This window comes from Mastomys coucha, unplaced genomic scaffold (genome assembly GCF_008632895.1).
Source record: "Mastomys coucha isolate ucsf_1 unplaced genomic scaffold, UCSF_Mcou_1 pScaffold21, whole genome shotgun sequence".
In the NCBI taxonomy this organism is placed as follows: Eukaryota; Metazoa; Chordata; class Mammalia; order Rodentia; family Muridae; genus Mastomys; species Mastomys coucha.
In genome coordinates this window covers 46,385,356-46,405,743 of record NW_022196904.1, presented here as the reverse complement: position 1 = coordinate 46,405,743, position 20,388 = coordinate 46,385,356, and the positions used below count along the sequence as shown (strand labels likewise).

General features: G+C 37.9%; 1 protein-coding gene across 3 annotated transcripts in view; it reads left to right on the top strand.

Annotated features, from left to right (window-relative positions):
- Positions 1–20,388, top strand: part of Nipa2 (NIPA magnesium transporter 2) — a 27,664-nt gene extending 7,276 nt beyond the window's left edge. For 2 of the 3 annotated variants that reach the window (XM_031386815.1, XM_031386817.1), the window contains 5 exons: positions 4,717–4,943; positions 6,350–6,406; positions 11,650–11,740; positions 15,802–15,962; positions 18,058–20,388. In XM_031386815.1, the coding sequence (XP_031242675.1) occupies positions 4,805–4,943; positions 6,350–6,406; positions 11,650–11,740; positions 15,802–15,962; positions 18,058–18,689 (1,080 nt within the window). In that variant the 5' untranslated portion in view covers positions 4,717–4,804 and the 3' untranslated portion in view covers positions 18,690–20,388. The remainder of the gene's footprint in view (positions 1–4,716; positions 4,944–6,349; positions 6,407–11,649; positions 11,741–15,801; positions 15,963–18,057) is intronic. The other variant, XM_031386816.1, reaches the window with a different exon arrangement.

Sequence of the window (20,388 nt, the reverse complement as noted above, 5' to 3'; positions counted from 1 at the left end):
AGCTCTTTACCTGTGTTCTCCTGTATTTCTTTGAGGGTGCTATTTATGTCTTTCTTATGGTCCTGTATGTATCATCATGAGAAGTGATTTTAGATCTGAATCTTGCTTTTCCGGTGTGATGGTGTGTCCAGGACTTGGAACGGTGGGACTATTGGGTTCCGATGGTGCCAAGTAACCATGGTTTGTGTTGCTTATATTCTTACGCTTGCCCTGCATCATCTGGTTTGTCTCTACTGCTACCTGCCCTTGCTAAATCTGACTGGAGCCTGTCCTTCCTGTGATCCTGATTGTGTCAGAACTCCCCAGAGTCAAGCTGTCTCTGGGATCCTGTGATTCTGGGATCCTGTGACGCTGGGCTTGTTAGAGCACCTGGGAGTGGAGCTTCCTCAGGGTGTTTTGGGAATGACTGCAGAGTTTGCGCCCAAGGTCTGCTCAGTACACCAGCCAGCCCAGACAGACCGGAAGGAACCTGAGCCTCTGAGCTAGCGGAGTTCCTGTGTGCCTGGTCCCGCTGGTCCCAGTTACTCCTAGTGTTGGGACAGATGTTGTGTCCTCCTCACCTCTGATCCTGGGTGTGTTAGAGCATCTGGGAGTGGAGCTTCCACTGGGTGTTGTGGGACTGGCTGCGGAGCTTGCGCCCAAGGTCTGCTCAGGGAACCAGCTCAGATAGACTGGAAGAAACCTGAGCCATGAGTTTATTTAGTGTATATGTGAAGATTAGAGGACAACATCAGTTGTGAGTCTTCACCTACCTTGTTATGAGACAGGAGTATTTGCATAGTTAGTGTTTTTTGGTTTGGTTTGGTTTTGGTTTTTTGAGACAGGATTTTTCTGTGTAGCCCTGGCTACACAGTGGAACTCACTTTGGAGACCAGGCTGGCTTAGAACTTAAGAGATTGACCAGCATCAGTTTCCCAAGTATTGGAATTAAAGGTGTGTGCCACCACCGCCTGGCTGATAGTTAGGTTTTTTTTTTATTTATCCTTTTCCCAGGTTGTAAGCATTGCCATTGCTTTTTACTCAATATCTAGTGTTATTACTTCCTAATGTACTTTGATATTTTATAGTCTCCTCTGGCAATTTGGTTCCATATTACAATGCTTATCTAGATGATGAAGTTATTTATTACATATTAAATGGTCACTCCAGAATAGGCAGCTTTACTTTTTTAGGGTCAGTTAACATTCATTCTATTTATCTGTATTGATCTAGAAAACGTGAAGCATACTTTGGAGCTGCCAGAAAGTTGTGGACTTAAAAAGCCATTAATTTGCTTAGAGCTTAGGTGACTTATAGACAAGTAACCAGGCCTGTAGAGTGTGATAGGAACAATGTAGGCAGAAATCTTTTTTAAAAAATTGTGATAGTATATAGAAATGGTTGTCCATTCAGAAATCCTACTTTTCTCCTCCCTGCATGTGTTTCCATCTTTGTAGCTGGTGGTTACAGTCAGATAGGGCACGAGGAAGTTACCTTTAAACTTGAGGTGACAAGTGTTTGGGCACATAGAGCAGTTCCTTAGATTGGTTAGCTCTTTTTCTTTTCTTACATGTATCTGTTGCACTCAGAGCCTGACAGTCTCTAAACTCTTTACCTAGAACTTCATTTTTACATCTTACCTTAGGAGCTGCAGAGGGAAGACTAGAAATGCCTTGAAAGAGGAATCTGGGAAATGTTTTATATAGATGACTACTGGCATGAGTGTTATATTGATGCTGCTCCTTCACATGATGGACTATTGGGGCAACTTTGCTTTTGGAACTTGGTTGTGATTTCTGTCCTGAGATTCCTGCAGCTTTCCAGCATTGAAGATGTATTTTAAAATCTTTACTGTGGGATTACTAAATCAAACACAAAAGTTTGTACATGCAAATCTTTATTTTTCAGAAGTCAGATGAAAACTGGGCATGATGGCTCACTTATACCTTGTAATCCCAATATTTGAAATGCTAAGGTAGGAGCTTTAATGCAAGTTTGAGGACAACCTGGGATACAGAGTAAGAGCCTCAAAAACAATAAAAAATTAACAAAAGTTTAAAACAAGTAAATAGAACATGTTGGGTGGGCTTTATGTAGTACTAGGGATCTCCATAAGACCCACAAAAGAATTCTGCCTACATTGTTCTTATCACACTCTACATGCCTAGTTACTTGTTTATAAATAAGTCACCTGAGCTCTAAGCAAATTATTGGCCTTATAAGACCACAGTTTTCTGGAAGCTCTGAAGTATGCAGTACAGCATGTTGGATTTGTTTTATGTAGTACTGGGGATCAAAACTAGGTCTTTACAACTAAGCCATACCCTTGGCTTCAATGTTGGAAATTTTATACTTACTGTACAAAGTCTGTTGAACTGTTTAAGTCAGTCATCTAAGGGTTATATAGGGTTAAACATCATTATGTTCATAGGTTTGAGTCAGCTGGTCAGATATGATAATTATGTATGTTTCCCTGTGTTGTGAACAATGGGTTCTGTGAGGTTTGCTCTTCACTAGGTATGTTGCTCAGGATTATCTAAAAGCACTGAGCTTTTTGGATGACCATATATATTAAAAAAGGCTTTTTTTTTTTAAATGGGTATGAGTATTTCACCTGCACGTATATGTACTGCATGTGCCTTTGGTGCTCATGGAAGTCAGAAGAGGATGGAAGGGACTGGAGGAAAGAAAGGGAAGTTTAGAGAAGTGGTATAGTTAGATTTTAGTTAAACTGAGAGGGAAAAAAGGCTGGTTGAGGTGATGCATGCCTTCAAGCCCAACATTTAGGAGGGAGAGACAGGTGGATCTCTGAGTTCCAGGCCAGCCTGGTCTATAGAGCTAGTTTCAGGACAGCCAGGGGTATACAAAGAAACTCTGTCTCAAAAAAAAAACAGAAAAAATCCAGAGAGAGAGCGAGAGAAACACAAAAAGAAACAAAACCAGCTGGTTCTAATATCAGTGAAGGTATGCCAACACCCAAATATAGGAACTTGAAGGAGTAAAGAAGGCAAGCTGATTAAAAAGCAGTTTCCTTCCGTGTTCCTTTATCTGGGCTGCCACTATATGATGCCACCCACATTTAGGGTAGGTTTTCCTGCTTCAGATAGTCTGATCAAAGAAACTCTTTACAGGAGAGCCTGGAAGCTTTCATTTTCTTGATTCTAGATGTAGTAAAATTGACAACGAAGATTAACCATCACATGCGGTGATGGCAGGGTATAAAGGAATAAGCAAAGTGTGGGAGACTGTGGCCCAGATGCAAAACTGGCAATCTGCCACATGCATTTTCTTTCCCATTTATCAGAGCAAGCCTGGTAGCCAAGTCCCAGATCAGTGGGATGAGAAGTATCTCATTGAAGTATATGGAGTCATAAGGAACCTCTACTGGTCTTTCCCCTTTGTTTGGAGTACTACTAACTTAGTGTGGTAGTGTTTATTTTTGCTATAGTGTATATTGTTGCTTTCTTGTCTACCTCCCTATTGAAGACTAAAAGTTACCACGTTTGTTTTGTATGTGCATTTGCATAAGTGTGTCTGCTCCTGGGGAATCAAATATAAGGCTTTGTACATGTTAGGCATCCTTGGCCACTGAGTTACTTAGCCAAAAAAACTTACCATTTATTTAGAGGATTAAAATAATATTTATTGCATATACCATGCATCTAATATATATTGTTTGAACAGAGACATTATGGGGCCAAGTATGGTTTCAGTGGTCCTATAACCTTGTACTCAGGAGGCTGAGGAAGTAGTATTTTTATTTGAAGCCTGGGATACTGAAAGCTGGAAAAAAGTATGTTTATTTTTTTCTTCCCCTCTGCTTTGTACACCTTCATTTTAACATCAGTGAAGTTCATGAGTTGGTTCATTTGGAAAATAAATGAACCATCTGTCAGCTTTGGATTGAGCCTTCTGGTCTTACGTTCTCTAAAGACCAACAGTATTACAGTCCACATCCTAGTAGATATGTTTGTTAAAATTGCCATCCTTTGCTAACAAAATAGTGCTAAGACTGCCCTGTCTAGCATGTTTCCAGATAGGCTAAGTAGATTATCCATCATACACTTTGATATCCTTACAGCTTCCTTTACCGTGGCTGTCTAGGGGCTCCCTATGTTGCCGAAGCTGGCCTCAAACTCCAGTTTCCTCTGCATCTGCCTGATGAGTGCTAGGATTGCAGGTGTGTGTTACCACACCTAGCTCCATGCATATTTCTGAGTGAACAATATATGCGTAAGAAAAAAATTTCCTCTGTATGAAAATAAATATATTGATAAGCATGTAGATAAGTATATTGATAACCTAGATTCATGAGTTGTTATATTTAATTTTTCTGTTCTTTACCTAATAGCAAAATTATATTATGGACTGTCAGTTAAGATTGGAAATAGTTAAAACAACACAAAGCCAGAATTTATAAAACAGTCCAAACTTGACTTTGTATTACAGTCTACTCTTTTGCCATAATTACAAGAAACATAATTAGGTTAGTGCTAAGTTTAGATAGTATATGTATTTCTAATCAATTATTAATCAGATACCAGTTTTGTAATGAGAAAAATAAGTAGTTAACTGCTTCCTTCTATAGAAGGAATAGAAACTTGTCAAAATAGGAGCAGGACCAGTACAGCAGTTTCTTTTTTCCTTTATGAGGAGAGAAATGAAGTAAATATTTGAATTGTATATGAGCTTTCTTGATCATTTTGTGAAAATCTCACCTTATTTCATATCATTTAGGTTTGAAGACTACATCATCTTGTCTTCAGTATAAGCATTCTCTGTTTGGTGATCAATGTCACTCACAGGAACTTAAGTAACTAACGAAATGAGCCTGGGGCGTGGAAAATATGACTTTTATATTGGTCTGGGATTGGCTATGACCTCCAGCATTTTCATTGGAGGGAGTTTCATTTTGAAAAAAAAAGGCCTTCTGCGACTTGCCAGAAAAGGCTCCATGAGAGCAGGTAAGTATGTCCTTTGGGTATCAAAAAGTGCATATATACTCACACAGTCAGGTTCTTCGAGTACAGAAGCACTGTCTTCATGCTTTGTGATCATATTTGAATATTTGAACTGCTCAAGAGATTTCTAAATATTTAATAGATAATCAGATACCGGTTTTGTAATGAGAAAAATAAGTTGTCAAAACTAATTAACTGCTTCCTTTTATAGTTACTGTCAAAATAGCAACAGGACCAGTGCTAAAGTAGTTCCCAAGGTTTAAAATTCATTATATCTGCACAGGAGGAAATTTGATCCATGAATAGAACCAGGCTTTTATTGAAGACTGGGATATTTTGTACATGATAGAACTTGTGACTTCTGCCTTAGATGTTTTTCTTGATGATGTGAAATGAACAAAGGAAAGAATGGTCTTGTCTAGTTTGTGTTTTCCAGTAATTGACCTGAATGGTGTATGTTGTTTCCCCCAATTTACAGACATGTTACAGGACCCTGGAGGATACTCAGTATAATTGAACTTTACTTCAATCCGTGGATTTCCATTACAGCTCCCTTTACTATGAGATATTAGTGCTTACATTCCATCTTCCTGGTTGTGCTTCATTGGACCCAATGAATAGACTATCTTTTTGGCCAGATCTAATTCAGCAATGTTAAAACATAAAACAGAGTCTCTTAGGATTTAATCGACAAAGGAGAAAGAAAATCCTAGCATCTCAGTTATTTTCTGTAGCCATCCAACCTTAGTCTTAAGGCATCTCTGTTATTGTTCCTAAACTATAGGCTTGTAAAATTCACCTTTCTTTCCCTTACGTACAATATCTGAAGTACCAATTGCTTTTCAGCTTAATTTCGTCAAGGAAAAAGTAGATTGTCTCCTGGCAGCCTAGTTTGTGAGCATTTCTCAGTCTTTGTAGGACTGTAGTGTCTTCTCAGGTGATGTTACATACCTACATCTAAATAGCTTTCCTCTTTGCAGACTAACTCAGTTGAAGTTGATCTATTTCTGCAATACCCCCTCCCTCCAGAAAGGATCTTATTCTCGTTCAGGCTCTCCTGGAACTTACTCTGTATTCCAGGCTATCTTCAGACTTGTAGGACTCATCTCGGTTGAGACTTCCAAGTGCTGGGATAGCAGGTGTGCACCACTCTGCCCAGCTTTGTTATTTTTTGTTGCTTCATCTATCTTATTCATTAAAGCTGCCTTTTATAAAGGACACTAAGTACGAGGGTTAAGTTAGTTCTTTAACTCCAGATTATAGTACAAAGATAAACATTTTTAAGAGTCATGAAATGTCTAAGAAATCTCATATCAGACATTTTTAAATCTGTGATAAATTAATACTTTTTATAGGTTCTAAAGAGAATGATAGTCTTCCAGAAAAATAAAATATTTCTTCATTCACAGGTCAAGGAGGCCATGCATATCTTAAGGAATGGTTGTGGTGGGCTGGACTGCTGTCAAGTATGTATAGAAAACACTTCAAGAAAGCATTATAGCTATATGTTAAATACTTTACATATGTTGTTACAGCTCATATTAGCAAAGTTTAGAACATTTTGTTTTTATAAGTTAAATTCAAAATAGAATGAAGCCTATAAAAAGTAGTTAATTGCTTATTTATTTCAAATAATATCTTTATAAAAACTAATCTGATTAAAATATTTTTGATATATCTTTGCCTTTAAAAATAATTACCAGATAAGTAGGTTAAAAGGTGTGCGTATGTTGGGGGAGGGAGGAAGTAGAGCACCTGCCTAACATGTAAAACACCCAGGATTTGATCCCCTAGCACTTTAAAAAAAGAAAAGAAAAAATTGGCAGATGAAAAAAACCTGATTTTATTTTCCTTCATTATTTCTCGAGATTGTTCATTTTTATTTTGGTCACTATCTTTATGAAGGTAAGTGAAGGGGGCTGGAAAGAGTAAAGGCTGAAGTTAAGAGCACATGTTGCTCTTGTAGGTGACCTGGGTTCTTCTATTCCCAGCACCCATGTAGTTTACAACCATCCATAACTTCAGTTCTGGGATATCCAACATCCTTTTCTAACCTCTGGGTGCACCAGGCATACTCATAGTATACATACATACATTCAGGTAAAACTCTGAGACACAGATTTAATCTCTTAATGGGAGTGGAGAGATAGCTTAGTGGTTAAGAACACTGGCTGCTTCTCCAAAGGATCTAGTGTCTACATGGCATTTCACAACTGTCTGTAATTTCAGTTCCAGGGTGTTTTACACCCTCACACAGGCATACATAGAGAATACCAATGTAAATAAGACTTACAATGTAAATAAGACTTATTTAAAAAAATTTTTAAAATGTGAAATAAATTGTCCTTTAGACACCTGAGACATAAGCTGTGCAGTGATGTTACATAACTTTATTTAATCCCAGCACTCAGGGGGCAGGTGGATCTCTGTGAATTTAAGGCCTGTCAGGTCTACAGAGTGTGTTCCAGGACAGCCAGGGCCACACAGAGAAACCCTGTCTTGAAAAAGAAAAGAAAAGAAAAAAAAAGAAAAGATACCTGAGATGAGTATTTAACAGATGCTTATCTGTTGATCAGCTCTTATACCCTGACATTGTTCTTAGTGCTGAAGACATACTAGAAAAAGGAGAGAAGCACTCTTCCCCACAAGTGCCCACTTACAAGACGCTTACATTTTAAGTGGGGCAAACAGTAGAAGGATAAGTTAAAAGGTGTGTGTGCTTGTAGAGGGAAGAAACAAATCTAGAAGGGGGATATAAACTGGAGAGTAAGTAGACAGACTTTTAGATAGGAGACCAGGAAGGAAAACCTACTGAAAAGATAGTATTTGAGTAATAGACAGTTGAGGATGTGAGGGATCTGGTCATATGAAGAAAGAACTTTTGAATGAAGGAAATAGTAACTAAAGACTTTGCTAAGGACTGGGGCTAGCCTGTGAATGGGATAGCTTTCTCTTTAATGCCCCAATTTGTTCTTGCCTCCTGATATTCATGCCTTTGAGTAATTCTCTCTTACATAGAATTAATGCTGGCCCACTATGGTCACAGAATCCAGGAAGTTTGATGTATGACTTCTAAGGCTACATCATAAATATGCATGCAGATTTTCCCTTTTTTCTTGGATTGTTTGTTTTTAGGGAAGCCAGTAGCTGAGCTGTGAAGACTTTCAAACGATATCTTTTCAGAGATCCCTGAACAGCAGCCAGTCATACCAGTGCCTGGAATATGGTTCTAACCTTCAGATACTGCAGCCTTGGTTTACATCTGACTCAGGATTTTAAAAGATCCTGACCCTTTGCTAAAGTCTGGGCTAGCAAACCATGTCAGTAAACAGCTAGTTTTAGACTGACGTACTTTGGAGTGATTTGCTCCATAGGTAGTGCTAGAATAAAAACTTCAGGAAGCATTAAAGAAAGTTCAGTAGTAAGGGAGTGAGGGCAATAAGGACAGTAGGACATAAGGTCAGAGAAATGAGGGCATTTATTAAGCAATGTTGGCTTTTTAGGTCACAGAAAGGATTTTGAATTTGTTGGATAGAAAGCCATTGGGAAGCTTCAGTAAAATGTGTGGTATAGTTTCTTTGCCTGCTGTGTTGATGCATAGATTGGCTTCATAAAGAAGAGGTGACAACATGGACCAAGGTAGTACCAGGGAATGTAGTGCAACCAGTTCTGAATGTTTTCGATGTAGAACTAACAAAATGTATGGTATGAAAGGATATTGAAAAACTACTGTTCTGATGCTAAAGATATAGCAAGGACCAGAGCAGATCAGGAGATCAGGAGTTTGTTCTGAGTGCATTAATGCTAAAAGTTTATATTAAATTTAAAATAATTTTATTAATTAAATAATTAATAGCTATATTAAATAGATATGTGAGATTGGCATTTAGACAGCTCTGGACTTCTACCAGGTCATTCAGGCTGGTGACAAAAAATTGGGAGTTGTTATCTCTTTAAGACCAAAAGATTGCAGGGTATCATTAGGAAATGAGAATATATAGAAGTCCAAATATCAGATACTCAAAATACAGTGTAGATTGATGTAGAGTTCAGGAGTAGAGGAAGAAAGAGACTGGAACTAAGCCTCAAAATAACAAGGAGAGACCAAGTAAGCCTTCTGTCTTTGGAGCCAAGTGATAGGGTTTGGGGAAACAGTTCTGGTTGGTGTCAAATGATGTTGATACAAAGTACTGTGAGGATTGAACATTGACTATTGGGTTTAGCAGTATGCAAATCCTTAGTGACCATAAGCAGCAGTTTTGATATTAAAATCTTTTGTATAAAACTTTTTTAAAGATAGAAACTCACAGAGTATGGTTGCTCACACTTTTAATCCCAGTAGAATCAGACAGGTCTCTGAGTTTGAGGCCAGCCTGGTGTACATAGCTAGTTCAAGGTCAGCCAGAGCTATATAGTGAGGGCATTTCTCATTAATTAATTAGCTAGTTAGTTAATTAAAGGACATAGTTTTATATAGCCTAGGCTGGACTTAAGCTGTTAAGGTAGTAGCTAAAGATGATCTTGAACTTCTAACCCTGCTGCTTCTACGTTCCAAATGTTGGGATTACAGGCATGTCCTCTCAGTTAGTTTTACACAAAACTTTTTTGAATATCAAAAAGAAGTGAAGATGGATATAGTGGTACAGTGTTTGAGCCAGACACAGTGGTGTGTACTTGTAGCCCCAGTTACTTTAAAAAACCTTTTTTCCCCAAGACAGCATTTCCCTGTGTAGCCTCTATAGACTAGGCTGGCCTCAAACTCAAGATATACATGGCTCTATGTCTCAAGTACTGGGATTAAAGGCATGTTCCCCCATGCCCAGCACCCCAGTTACTCTTTAGGTGAGGCAGGAAATACCAGGAAAATATAAGAAGACTTAAAATACAAATACCACACTCCTGCCATCCCTTTTGACAGTGCCATGTAAGCAGAGAACAGACTCTTTGGTCAGTGATGTGCCGATTAGTTTTTGTCTGTTTGACACAATCTAGAGTCACCTGGGAAGAGGGAACCTCAGTGGAGGAATTGCCTCCATCACACTGGCCTGAGGGCTTATCTGTGAAGCATATTTTTAGTGATTGATATGAGGGGGCCCAGCTCACTGTGGACAATATCAGCCTGGGTGGGTGATCTTGGGTTATATAAAAAGGCAGACCAAGGTGGGCTGGATAGAGATGGCTCCTTGGTTAAGAGCACTTGTTCTTGCAGAAAACCCACAGCCATCTGTAACTTCAGTTCCAGGGGAGCTCAAGTCCTCCTTTGATTTACTTGGATACCAGGCACACTTGTAGTATACATGTATACAGGCAAACAAAATTCATATACAAAAAATATACTTATAAAATTTTTTAAAAAAGAAAGCCAGTAAACAGCATTCCTTCAGTGATGGGCTGAGAATGGAAATGGCAGTGGAAGGCACTACTTTGTGTGCCTGATAAAAATAAAATAAAAACATGCAGCCTAGAATGGTGGGTAACACTTGCCCATCTATGTTCCTGGTACTTAAGAGGCTAATACAGAAGGATCAAGAGTTTGAGGCCGGGTGCTGGAGACATGGCTCAGTAATTAAGAGCACTGACTGCTTACAACTGTCTCTATCTAGTTCAAGATATGCACTATCCTCTCTGGCCTCTGGAGGTCGATTCATACGAAGAGTACACAGACATACATGTAGACAAAATTCTCATGCACATAAATAAAAACAAAATTAGAAATAATGAGGCCAATCCAGGTTACACAATGAGAACTGGTCTCAAGAACAAAACAACTCAAAGGAAGGGGAAAAATGCTTTCTCACCACTACTAGGAAAAACAGTCAAACAGAAAGCAGTATTGAAAGCACATAGTAATAGTGTATTGGATGAATCAGTCAACATTTTTACTGAAAACAAGTTACAAAGCTGGAGAAGAAAAAATGCTCCCACTGCAAAGTGTCTGTCTGCTAAAGTGGCATGTGCTTGTGGCTCCAGCTGTGTAGGAGGCTGAGCAGTATCATTAGAGTCCCTGTGAGGGTTAGCCTGGGTAGCATAGAGACTCTTAAAGAGGGATGCAAAGAAGGAGAGAAGAAAAGAAAAAGAAAAAGGAGTAGGGAAGAAGGAAAAAAGATGAGCTGGGAGTGTGCACTTGAACTAGCAAGACAGCATCGCAAAAAATAAAAATAAAGAAAAGTTGGCTTTTAAAAAAAAGAAGAATCCAGGGCTGGAGAGATGGCTCAGTGGTTAAGAGCACTTGACTGCTCTTCCCAAGGTCCTGAGTTCAAATCCCAGCACCACATGGTGGTCACAACCATCTGTAATGAGATATGACGCACACCCTCTTCTGGGGTGTCTGAAGACAGCTACAGTGTACTTACATATAATAAATGAATAAATCTAAAAAAAAAAAAAAAAGAAGAATCCAGAACAAAAATGTGAAATTTATCAATGTCAGCTTCTTTTAAGTGTATTTATTGTCCTAGCTGAGAAATATATTAATAGCCTTATGCATAAATTATATCTTTTAAATTAAAACTATTGATTTTAATTACTTTTACTGACTTGGACTGTTGGTACCAGATGTTGGTAATTTACAGCACTCATACCTAGGTGAGAGAAGATATGGAAGTTATGATGAACAACAATATAGCTGAAATAAATAGGTATGTGTTGCATAAAATGCAGACAAATTGAGTCCATTCTGTCTGAGATGGGTTTTTATTCATCTCTTTAGTGGGAGCTGGTGAAGTGGCAAATTTTGCTGCATATGCATTTGCTCCGGCCACACTTGTGACTCCACTAGGTGCACTCAGCGTCCTTGTAAGGTAAGACTCTGTATTTCACGTGAGAAATGGTATTTTAGTCTGTAAAATACTAACATGCTGATTATATGTCAATATACTTGTATACACTTAAGGATTTTTAAATAATCTATAGCAGTGTTTTTTTCAGGGTTATTTCTTTGCATAGTTAAGTTTGTGGGACAAAACTTTTTTTTTTTTTTTTCAGTTTTTCGAGACAGGGTTTCTCTGTGTGGCCCTGGCTGACCTAGAACTCACTCTGTAGACCAGGCTGGCCTTGAACTCAGAAATCCGCCTGCCTCTGCCTCCCAAGTGCTGGGATTAAAGGCGTGCACCACCACTACCCGGCAACAAAACCGTTTTTATCCTTCCTTCTGCTAATATCCAGGACCAGCATATTATTAGTGATTTCAACTTTAGAAACGTTGCTACTTGTCACAACATTTACTATGTACATATATTTATTATACATATACTGTTGTAGGTAGGATTTATAAACTATTATAGGACATCAAGTCTCGGGTGGGGTTGCAGGGAGGTTGAATACCTCTAAAGACTGGCATGAGGTACTTGTTTTACAAGACCAACATAAAACTTGTCTTGTTTTGTTACTGTAATGATTAATCCAAATAGCTAGGCCTATTTGAAGTCTGGATTTTTATTACTATTTTGAAAGTTGAGAACAACTGTTGCCTTTTATATATATAGCTATATATATAAAATATGATTATTTTATGTTTTTATCCTTTCCTTTATTACACTGTGATCTTATTTATTTATTCTGTACTTTCTTTTTAGGTTTGAATAAAACTGACTATAAGTTATAAAAATTTTGCAGTGTATAGGCAAATTAATAATGAAATGGTCTCGATTATAGTTTATTGACTCTGTTATTACCAAAGAACTTAGGATGACTGTAGGCAAATCATACACAATTAAATCAATACATAAGGGATGGCAAGATGACTTAGCAGATAAAAGCACTTACTGCCAAGCTTTGTGGAAGGGAGACAACCTACTTGGAATCTTCACACAGATAGAGAGACAGAGATGGGGGTAATAAATGTAATTTTAAAAAAGAAGGCAAACGTTAGTCAATTTAAGTTTTGTAAACTTGAAGCATTGGCTTGGATACAGGTTTTTTTTTTTTTTTTTTAATTAAGAACTAGGCTGTATAGATTATAGCACTTGATACTTCCTGTGGAGTCTTATAGTAAAAAGATGATTAATACACAGTTTCAGTGTATATGAAGGAGGTGGTTCATTTTGTTCCAGGAGTTTTAGGGCAACAATTCTAATGGTCCTAGACTAGATTCTGCAGCTCATACAGAGTGAAGCAGTAAAGAAGTCAAGGGAAGAATATAACAAGTGTGCTGGAAAGGCAGGGGGGCAGTACTTTATTACAGTGTCTTTTGGGTACTGACATGAGTTCACAGTTGATACAGAGAGGGAGCCACAGTATTCACAGCCGAGTACTCCCAGTCAGTCTGGTCAGGCTAATTGATTAGGAGGGTGATTGCTGAATATACTTTTTTTAATTTATTTTTTATTAGATATTTTCTTTATTTACATTTCAAATGATATCTCCTTTCCCCTCCGAAAAGAAAAAAAGCCCTGTTCCCTGCCAACCTCCCCCCTCACCAACCCACTCTCTCCCGTATCCTGGCACTGGTATTCCCCTACACTGGGGGATAGAGCCTTCCTAGGACCAAGGGCAAGGGCTTCTCCTCTCATTGATGACCAACTAGGCCATTCTCTGCTACATATGCAGCTGGAGCCATGAGTCCCACCATGTGTACTCTTTGGTTGGTGGTTTAATCCCTGGGAGCTCTGAGGGTACTACTTCATATTGTTCGTCCTAAGGGGCTGCAAACCCTTCAGCTCCTTGGGTCCCTTCTCCAGCTCCTTCATTGGGGACCCTGTGCTCAGTCCAATGGATGGCTGTGAGCCTCTACTTCTGTATTAGTTGGGCACTATCAGAGCCCAACTATACAGGAGACAGCTATATCAGGCTCCTGTCAGCCATCACTTGGTGACATCCACGATAGTGTCTGGGCTTGGTGATTGAATATAGGAAGGATTCCCAGGTGGGGCAGTCCCTGGATTGTCCTTCATTCAGTCTCTGCATACTTCATACTTTATCTCTGCATAGTCCATACTTTATCTCTGCAACTCCTTCTATGGGTATTTTGTTCCCTCTTCTAAGAAGGATCAAAGTATCCTGATACCTAAACCACACAAAGATCTAACAAAGAAAGAAAACTTCAGACCAATTTCCCTTATGAATATCAGTGCAAAAATACTCAATAAAATTCTTGCAAACCGAATCCAAAACACATCAAAACGATCATCCATCATGATCAAGTAGGCTTCATCCCAGGGATGCGAGGATGGTTCAATATATGGAAATCCATCAATGTGATTCACTATATAAGCAAACTCAAAAAAAAAAAAACCATATGATCATCTCATTAGATGCTGAGAAAGCATTTAACAAAATCCAATACCCCTTTATGATAAAAGTCTTGGAAAGATCAGGAATTCAAGGCCCATACCTAAACATAATAAAAGCAATATACCAGTAAACCAGTAGCCAACATCAAACTAAATGGAGAGAAACTTGAAGCAATCCCACTAAAATCAGGGACTAGACAAGGCTGCCCACTCTCTCCCTACCTATTCAATATTATACTTGAAGTCCTAGACAGCAAGAGGAGATCAAAGGGATACAAATTGGAAAGGAAGAAGTCAAATTATCACTATTTGCAGATAATATGATAGTATACTTAAGTGACTCCCAAAAATTCCACCAGAGAACTCCTAAACCTGATAAACAACTTCAGCAATTAACTCAAGCAAATCAGTGGCCTTCCTCTACACAAAGGAAAAACAAGCTGAGAAAAAAATTAGGGAAACAACACCCTTCACAATAATCACAAATAATATAAAATACCTTGGTGTGACTCTCACTAAGTAAGTAAAAGGTCTGTATGACAAGAACTTCAAGTTTCTGAAGAAGGAAATCGAAGATCTCAGAAGATGGAAAGATCGCCCATGCTCCTGAATTGGCAGGATTAATATAGTAGAAATCTTGCCGAATGGCCATCTTGCCAAAAGCAATCTACAGATTCAATGCAATCCCCATCAAAATTCCAACTCAATTCTTCACAGACTTAGAAAGAGCAATTTGCAGATTCATCTGGAATAACAAAAAACCTAGGATGGTGATAACTATTCTCAACAATAAAAGAACTTCTGGTGGACTCACCATCCCAGACCTTAAGCTGTACTACAGAGCAATTGTGATTAAAAAAAAAAAATGTGATGGTATTGATACAGTGACAGACAGATGGACCAATGGAATAGAATTGAAGACCCAGAAATGAACCCACACACCTATGGTCACTTGATCTTTGACAAAGGAATTAAAACCATCCAGTGGAAAAAAGACAGCATTTTCCACAAATGGTGCTGGCTCAACTCATGGTTAGCATGTAGAAGAATGCAAATCAATCCATTCCTATCTCCTTGTACAAAGCTCAAGTCTAAGTGGATTAAGGACCACCACATAAAACCAGATACACTGAAACTAATAGAAAAGAATGTGGGGAAGAGCCGCAAGCACATGGGCACAGGGGAAAATTTTTTTGAAGAGAAAACCAATAGCTCATGCTCGTAAGGTCAAGAATTGACAAATGGGACCTCATAAAATTACAAAGCTTTTTGTAAGGCAAAGGACACTGTCAGTATGACAAAACGGCAACCAACAGATTGGGAAAAGATCTTTACCAGTCCTATATCCTGCATAATATACTTATTAAACAAAGGAGACAGGTTCAGAATGGAGGCAGCGGCCACATTTTTATCCTGCTAGATGGATGCTCACAAATTCAGGTGAAGAGAGAGTGCTTTCTAGCTAAGCAAACTTTAAGAGCTCATTACAGTTTTATGGTTGATTGTACGTTTTCTTTGTCAGTAGCTGGAAATATTTTTGTGTGAGCTCAGTTATCTGCATTGCAAGTCTGTTAATTTTAAAAGTTTTTAAGGAACATATTTAAGTGTTCAACTTTTATTCTTCCTTTTAGTGCCATTCTGTCTTCATACTTCCTAAATGAAAGACTTAATCTTCATGGGAAAATCGGGTGTTTGCTAAGTATTCTAGGGTCTACAGTTATGGTCATTCATGCTCCAAAGGAAGAGGAGATTGAGACCTTAAATGAAATGTCACATAAGTTAGGTGACCCAGGTAAGAAAAGCTTCATTAATGTTACTGTACTTAAATTTTATTTTTATTTTAATCTAGATTTTATGTACATAGATGAATTGTTTTACACAGATTATAAGAAATGGTTCTCATGTGTCCGTAGCCTCTTGTCTTTTTTTGTTTAATTATGTTTTTAATTTCCTAATACTATGCTTGTATCACTGCTATTTCCTTGGCCATAGTCATTATCTGTTACCTATTATATTTATATAGGATCACTATATTCTTTATATTCTCCTTACAATAAAATCTTTGTTCTTAAACATTATGATAACTCTCTTCTTTCTCTCTTCTTTTATTTTCACAGGCTCTCACTTTATAGTTCAGGCTGGCCACCAACACTTGGTACCTGCCTCACAGTCTCAGGGGCTAGAATTTTAGGTGCATCACTTTACCCAGCTTATTGGAGGTTTTTTGTATAGCTTGAAATTTACCTCAGAATCATTATCTTACTTGGTTAGTTATTCCTAATTATCCTAAAGAAATCATCACTTCCTCTTAGAACTTTTCTCCATTGTCTAGTTTTACTCCAAGTTGTCTAAAGTACATCAGGCAGCCAAGGTGGACTTTGAACCAGTTATCTGGTTCCCTGTCACCTTTGTACTTCTACACAGTGGGTGTGAGTGTTCTGTGCTCTGAGTCACATTCTGATGCAACATGAAGAATCCAACTTTTTTTTTTTTTTTTTTTTTTTTTGAGACATAGTCTCACCATGTAACTTTGGCTTGTTTGGAACTCTGTATACACTATAAGATGCCTTCAAACTAACAGAGATCTACCTGCCTCTGCCTTTCAAGTGCTAGGAATATAGGTGTGTGCCACCATGCCCAATTCAGGATTCAGTTTCCTCAGATTTACTGTAGTGAGTTATCCTGTACTTTTGATATACTCAGAAATATGGCTATTACTGCGTTTCTTTCCTTGTTTCTGTCTGCTTTAAATAGCCTGTTATTTGTGGAGTTTGAGGGAATAGAGTGACTTTTCTTATCCTTGATTTGTTTCCTATTCTGTTCTGTTTTCTGTTCTCTCTCTTTTTGACAAAAGTCTCAGGTAGCCTAGGTCAACCTTCAACTTTTGCTATAGTCTGAGATAATCATGAGTTCCACATGCTTCTGCCTCTACTTCCAGAGTGTTAGGGTTGCTGACATGTCCATACCCCCACCCCCCAATTCTTCTCCTTTCCTCTTTCCTATTCAGATACAGAAGGTTATTTATTTATGTACTATGTACAGTGGAGAACTGAGAATCACTGAGAACTCTGTCTGGCTCACATAATTGTCAGCTATGATGCATACCACTATTCTCCATACTCAACCAGGACTCCAATAGTTTTTAGGTTCTCTTGTTGATTTACTTGGTTTATTTCCAGATATGTCCCTTTACAAAAACAACTCATAACTTCTGATACACACACACACGTTTTTCAAGACAGGTTTTCACCAGGCTGGCTTGGTTTATTTCCATATACGTCCCTTTTACAAAAACAACTCATAACTTCTGATAGATACACACACACACACACACGCATGCACGCCCGCCCACACGCACACTCAAGTGGCAGATGACAGCCTGCCTGGTCTACAGATGGAGTTCCAGGACAACCAGGGCATGCGGAGAAGTCCTGTCTTGAAAAACCAATAAAATTAAATGTTAGTGGTGTCAGGTTTTTTTTTTTAATACTATGAAGCATATTTTAATTTTAGACTGTGTACTTTTATTTTAAAGTGGTACTGAGGCTTTCTTTGCACATTCAAGGCAAGCACTCTGCCAGCTGCACTCTGTTTCCAGCCCTCCAGTATGTACTTCTGATGTATTTGTGTAGGTGAGATTTGGCTAGAGGAGCAAGAGAGAAGTCACCACCTGAGAATTATTTTCGTAGAATCACATATCTTTTTGGTGTGAATAGGAGTTACCTACAATGAGTAACTTACAAATTCTTTAACATTTCAAAATGAATCCATCAAATAGTTTTATAGGCAAGATATATCTGAGGATGCAGTACTGGGAGATACATATACCTTTCCTGTTGAGTTTGTGTGTGCATTGTTTCAATATAACTTTTCTTTTTTTCCTCTAGGTTTTGTGGTTTTTGCAACATTTGTGGTCATTGTGGCCTTGATATTCATCTTTGTGGTGGGACCTCGACATGGACAGACAAACATTCTTGTGTATATAACAATCTGCTCTGTGATTGGAGCATTTTCAGTCTCCTGTGTGAAGGGTTTGGGTATCGCCATAAAAGAGTTGTTGGCTGGAAAGCCTGTTCTGCAGCACCCACTCGCCTGGATTCTGCTGCTGAGCCTTGTGGTCTGTGTGAGCACACAAATTAATTACCTAAACCGGGCTCTGGACATTTTCAACACTTCCATTGTGACTCCAATATATTATGTGTTCTTTACAACTTCAGTTTTGACTTGTTCAGCTATTCTTTTTAAAGAATGGCAAGATATGCCTATTGATGATGTCATTGGGACTTTGAGTGGCTTCTTCACAATCATAGTGGGGATATTTTTGTTGCATGCCTTTAAAGATGTCAGTTTTAGCCTAGCAAGTTTGCCGATATCTTTTCGAAAAGATGAAAAGGCAATGAATGGCAATCTTTCTAATATGTATGAAGTTCTTAATAATAATGAAGAAGACTTACCCTGTGGAATTGAACACACTGGTGAAAATATTTCCCGTAGAAATGGAAATCTGACATCTTTTTAAGGATATGTTTGAAAAGTTAACCTATAATTCTGTTATAAAGTGATTTTTGAGTATCAGAATGTATGTGAAAAAAATTGTCCTCAAATAATGTCCTCTAAAGACAATCTTTTTTTAAGTTTTCACTAATTTGGATCAAGAAATTACTTTTCTTATAGTTAAACAATGGTAGCTCACTAATATGACCTCAGTACATGGCTAATTTCTAATAACATTGTATTATTGTAAAGGTATTTTACATTTTTATTCATTCTCCAGAAATTTAAATGCACTAATGACAAGTTTTAAGCTTATAAAAATGTTTTATTTTTTCCAGTGGTGATGAACATTAAAGTGTACATTTGTGATCCCCATTCCATCAATACCTCATCATACTAAGGCTTTTTGATTATAAAGATACATGTGTTTGTGATTCCAAGAAAATAATTCTCAGGTGGTGATTTGTCACCCAAACATCTGGTTTCCCACACATATCTGCTGGCCTCCTTTTGGAAAAACTCACTGTGCTATCAGTCAGTACTTGCTGTTTCCATGGTGACTAGGTCTCTGTGTCATCTTATGTGAGCTCTTGGACCTTTCAGTGTGTGTTCAGAATGGATTAGATTGTCATTTAGCCCTTAACTCTGTCTGGGATGTCAACAGAAACTCTTGTGGTTTCTTAAATTTAGAAACTCATGCTTGCATAAAAAGACAGGTTGGAACAAAGTCCTTATTCTGATTCTAAATGCTTATATTTAAAATGTTTGTAAAATAGGTCTCTTTGAACCAAGTGGTTTATTTTGCTTCAGAGTTTGCATTTTGGTTGTTTTTTTTTTTTAAAGAAACTGTGAAAATATGCTTATAGAAAAATGCAAACGGGTACAAAAAGGTTAGAACAATGTAAGGAACAATCTCCAGTTTCAGACCTGCCCTCTTCAAAGTCATGTATTAGCTTAAAAACAAAAACAAAAACACCCCACCCCCTCCATCCTGCCTGCCACTGACAGGAAGAACCGAGGTTTGGGCCTGTTTCCTGTTCCTGCCCATGGTGGTGTAGTGGCTTAGTACTGGTTTTTAAAAAAAAAAAAAATTTTTATTTTATTTATTTATTTTTTTTTTGGAGTAGGGTTAGCTTTGTTCTATTATTGGCACTCTTAAGGACTCTTGCCTTCCTTTCCTCTCATCACTGGCTCCCTCTCTGTTAAGTCCTTTTTGGGCCATACTTGGTTTCAGTCACAGGACCTTGTATATTCTACACAAATGTTCTAAAACTGAGCTACATTTCCAGCCTTCCTATGTAACTTAAATGCCAGAGAGAATAGGTTTCCCCCTCACCCTCACAGATATAATTTATGTCTGTTTTATGTACTGTGTCTATATCTTATTTTGCACATAAAAAAGCCAATGTTCATTCCCTTGGGGGTGAAAAGTTTCCTCATTGAGAATGTATGTGTTGTACGTACAACACTTTATACATACGTAATCTTGTACGCAAGCATTTTATTTGGCCTATCGGTAATATAGATGTTAACTTTTAAAATCTACACTTCATAGGGTCAGTACAGATGCCATTACGACTATTCATATCAACAAAGATATTTTAGGTAACTTTTTGATAAATAGGCTTGTTTAAAATGTAACTCAGGTTTACAGTACAGCTGAATAGTACCTGTGTTTTATTTTCTGTGTAAAATAAAGCTCAAAGCTTTTGGACTTTGGTGTT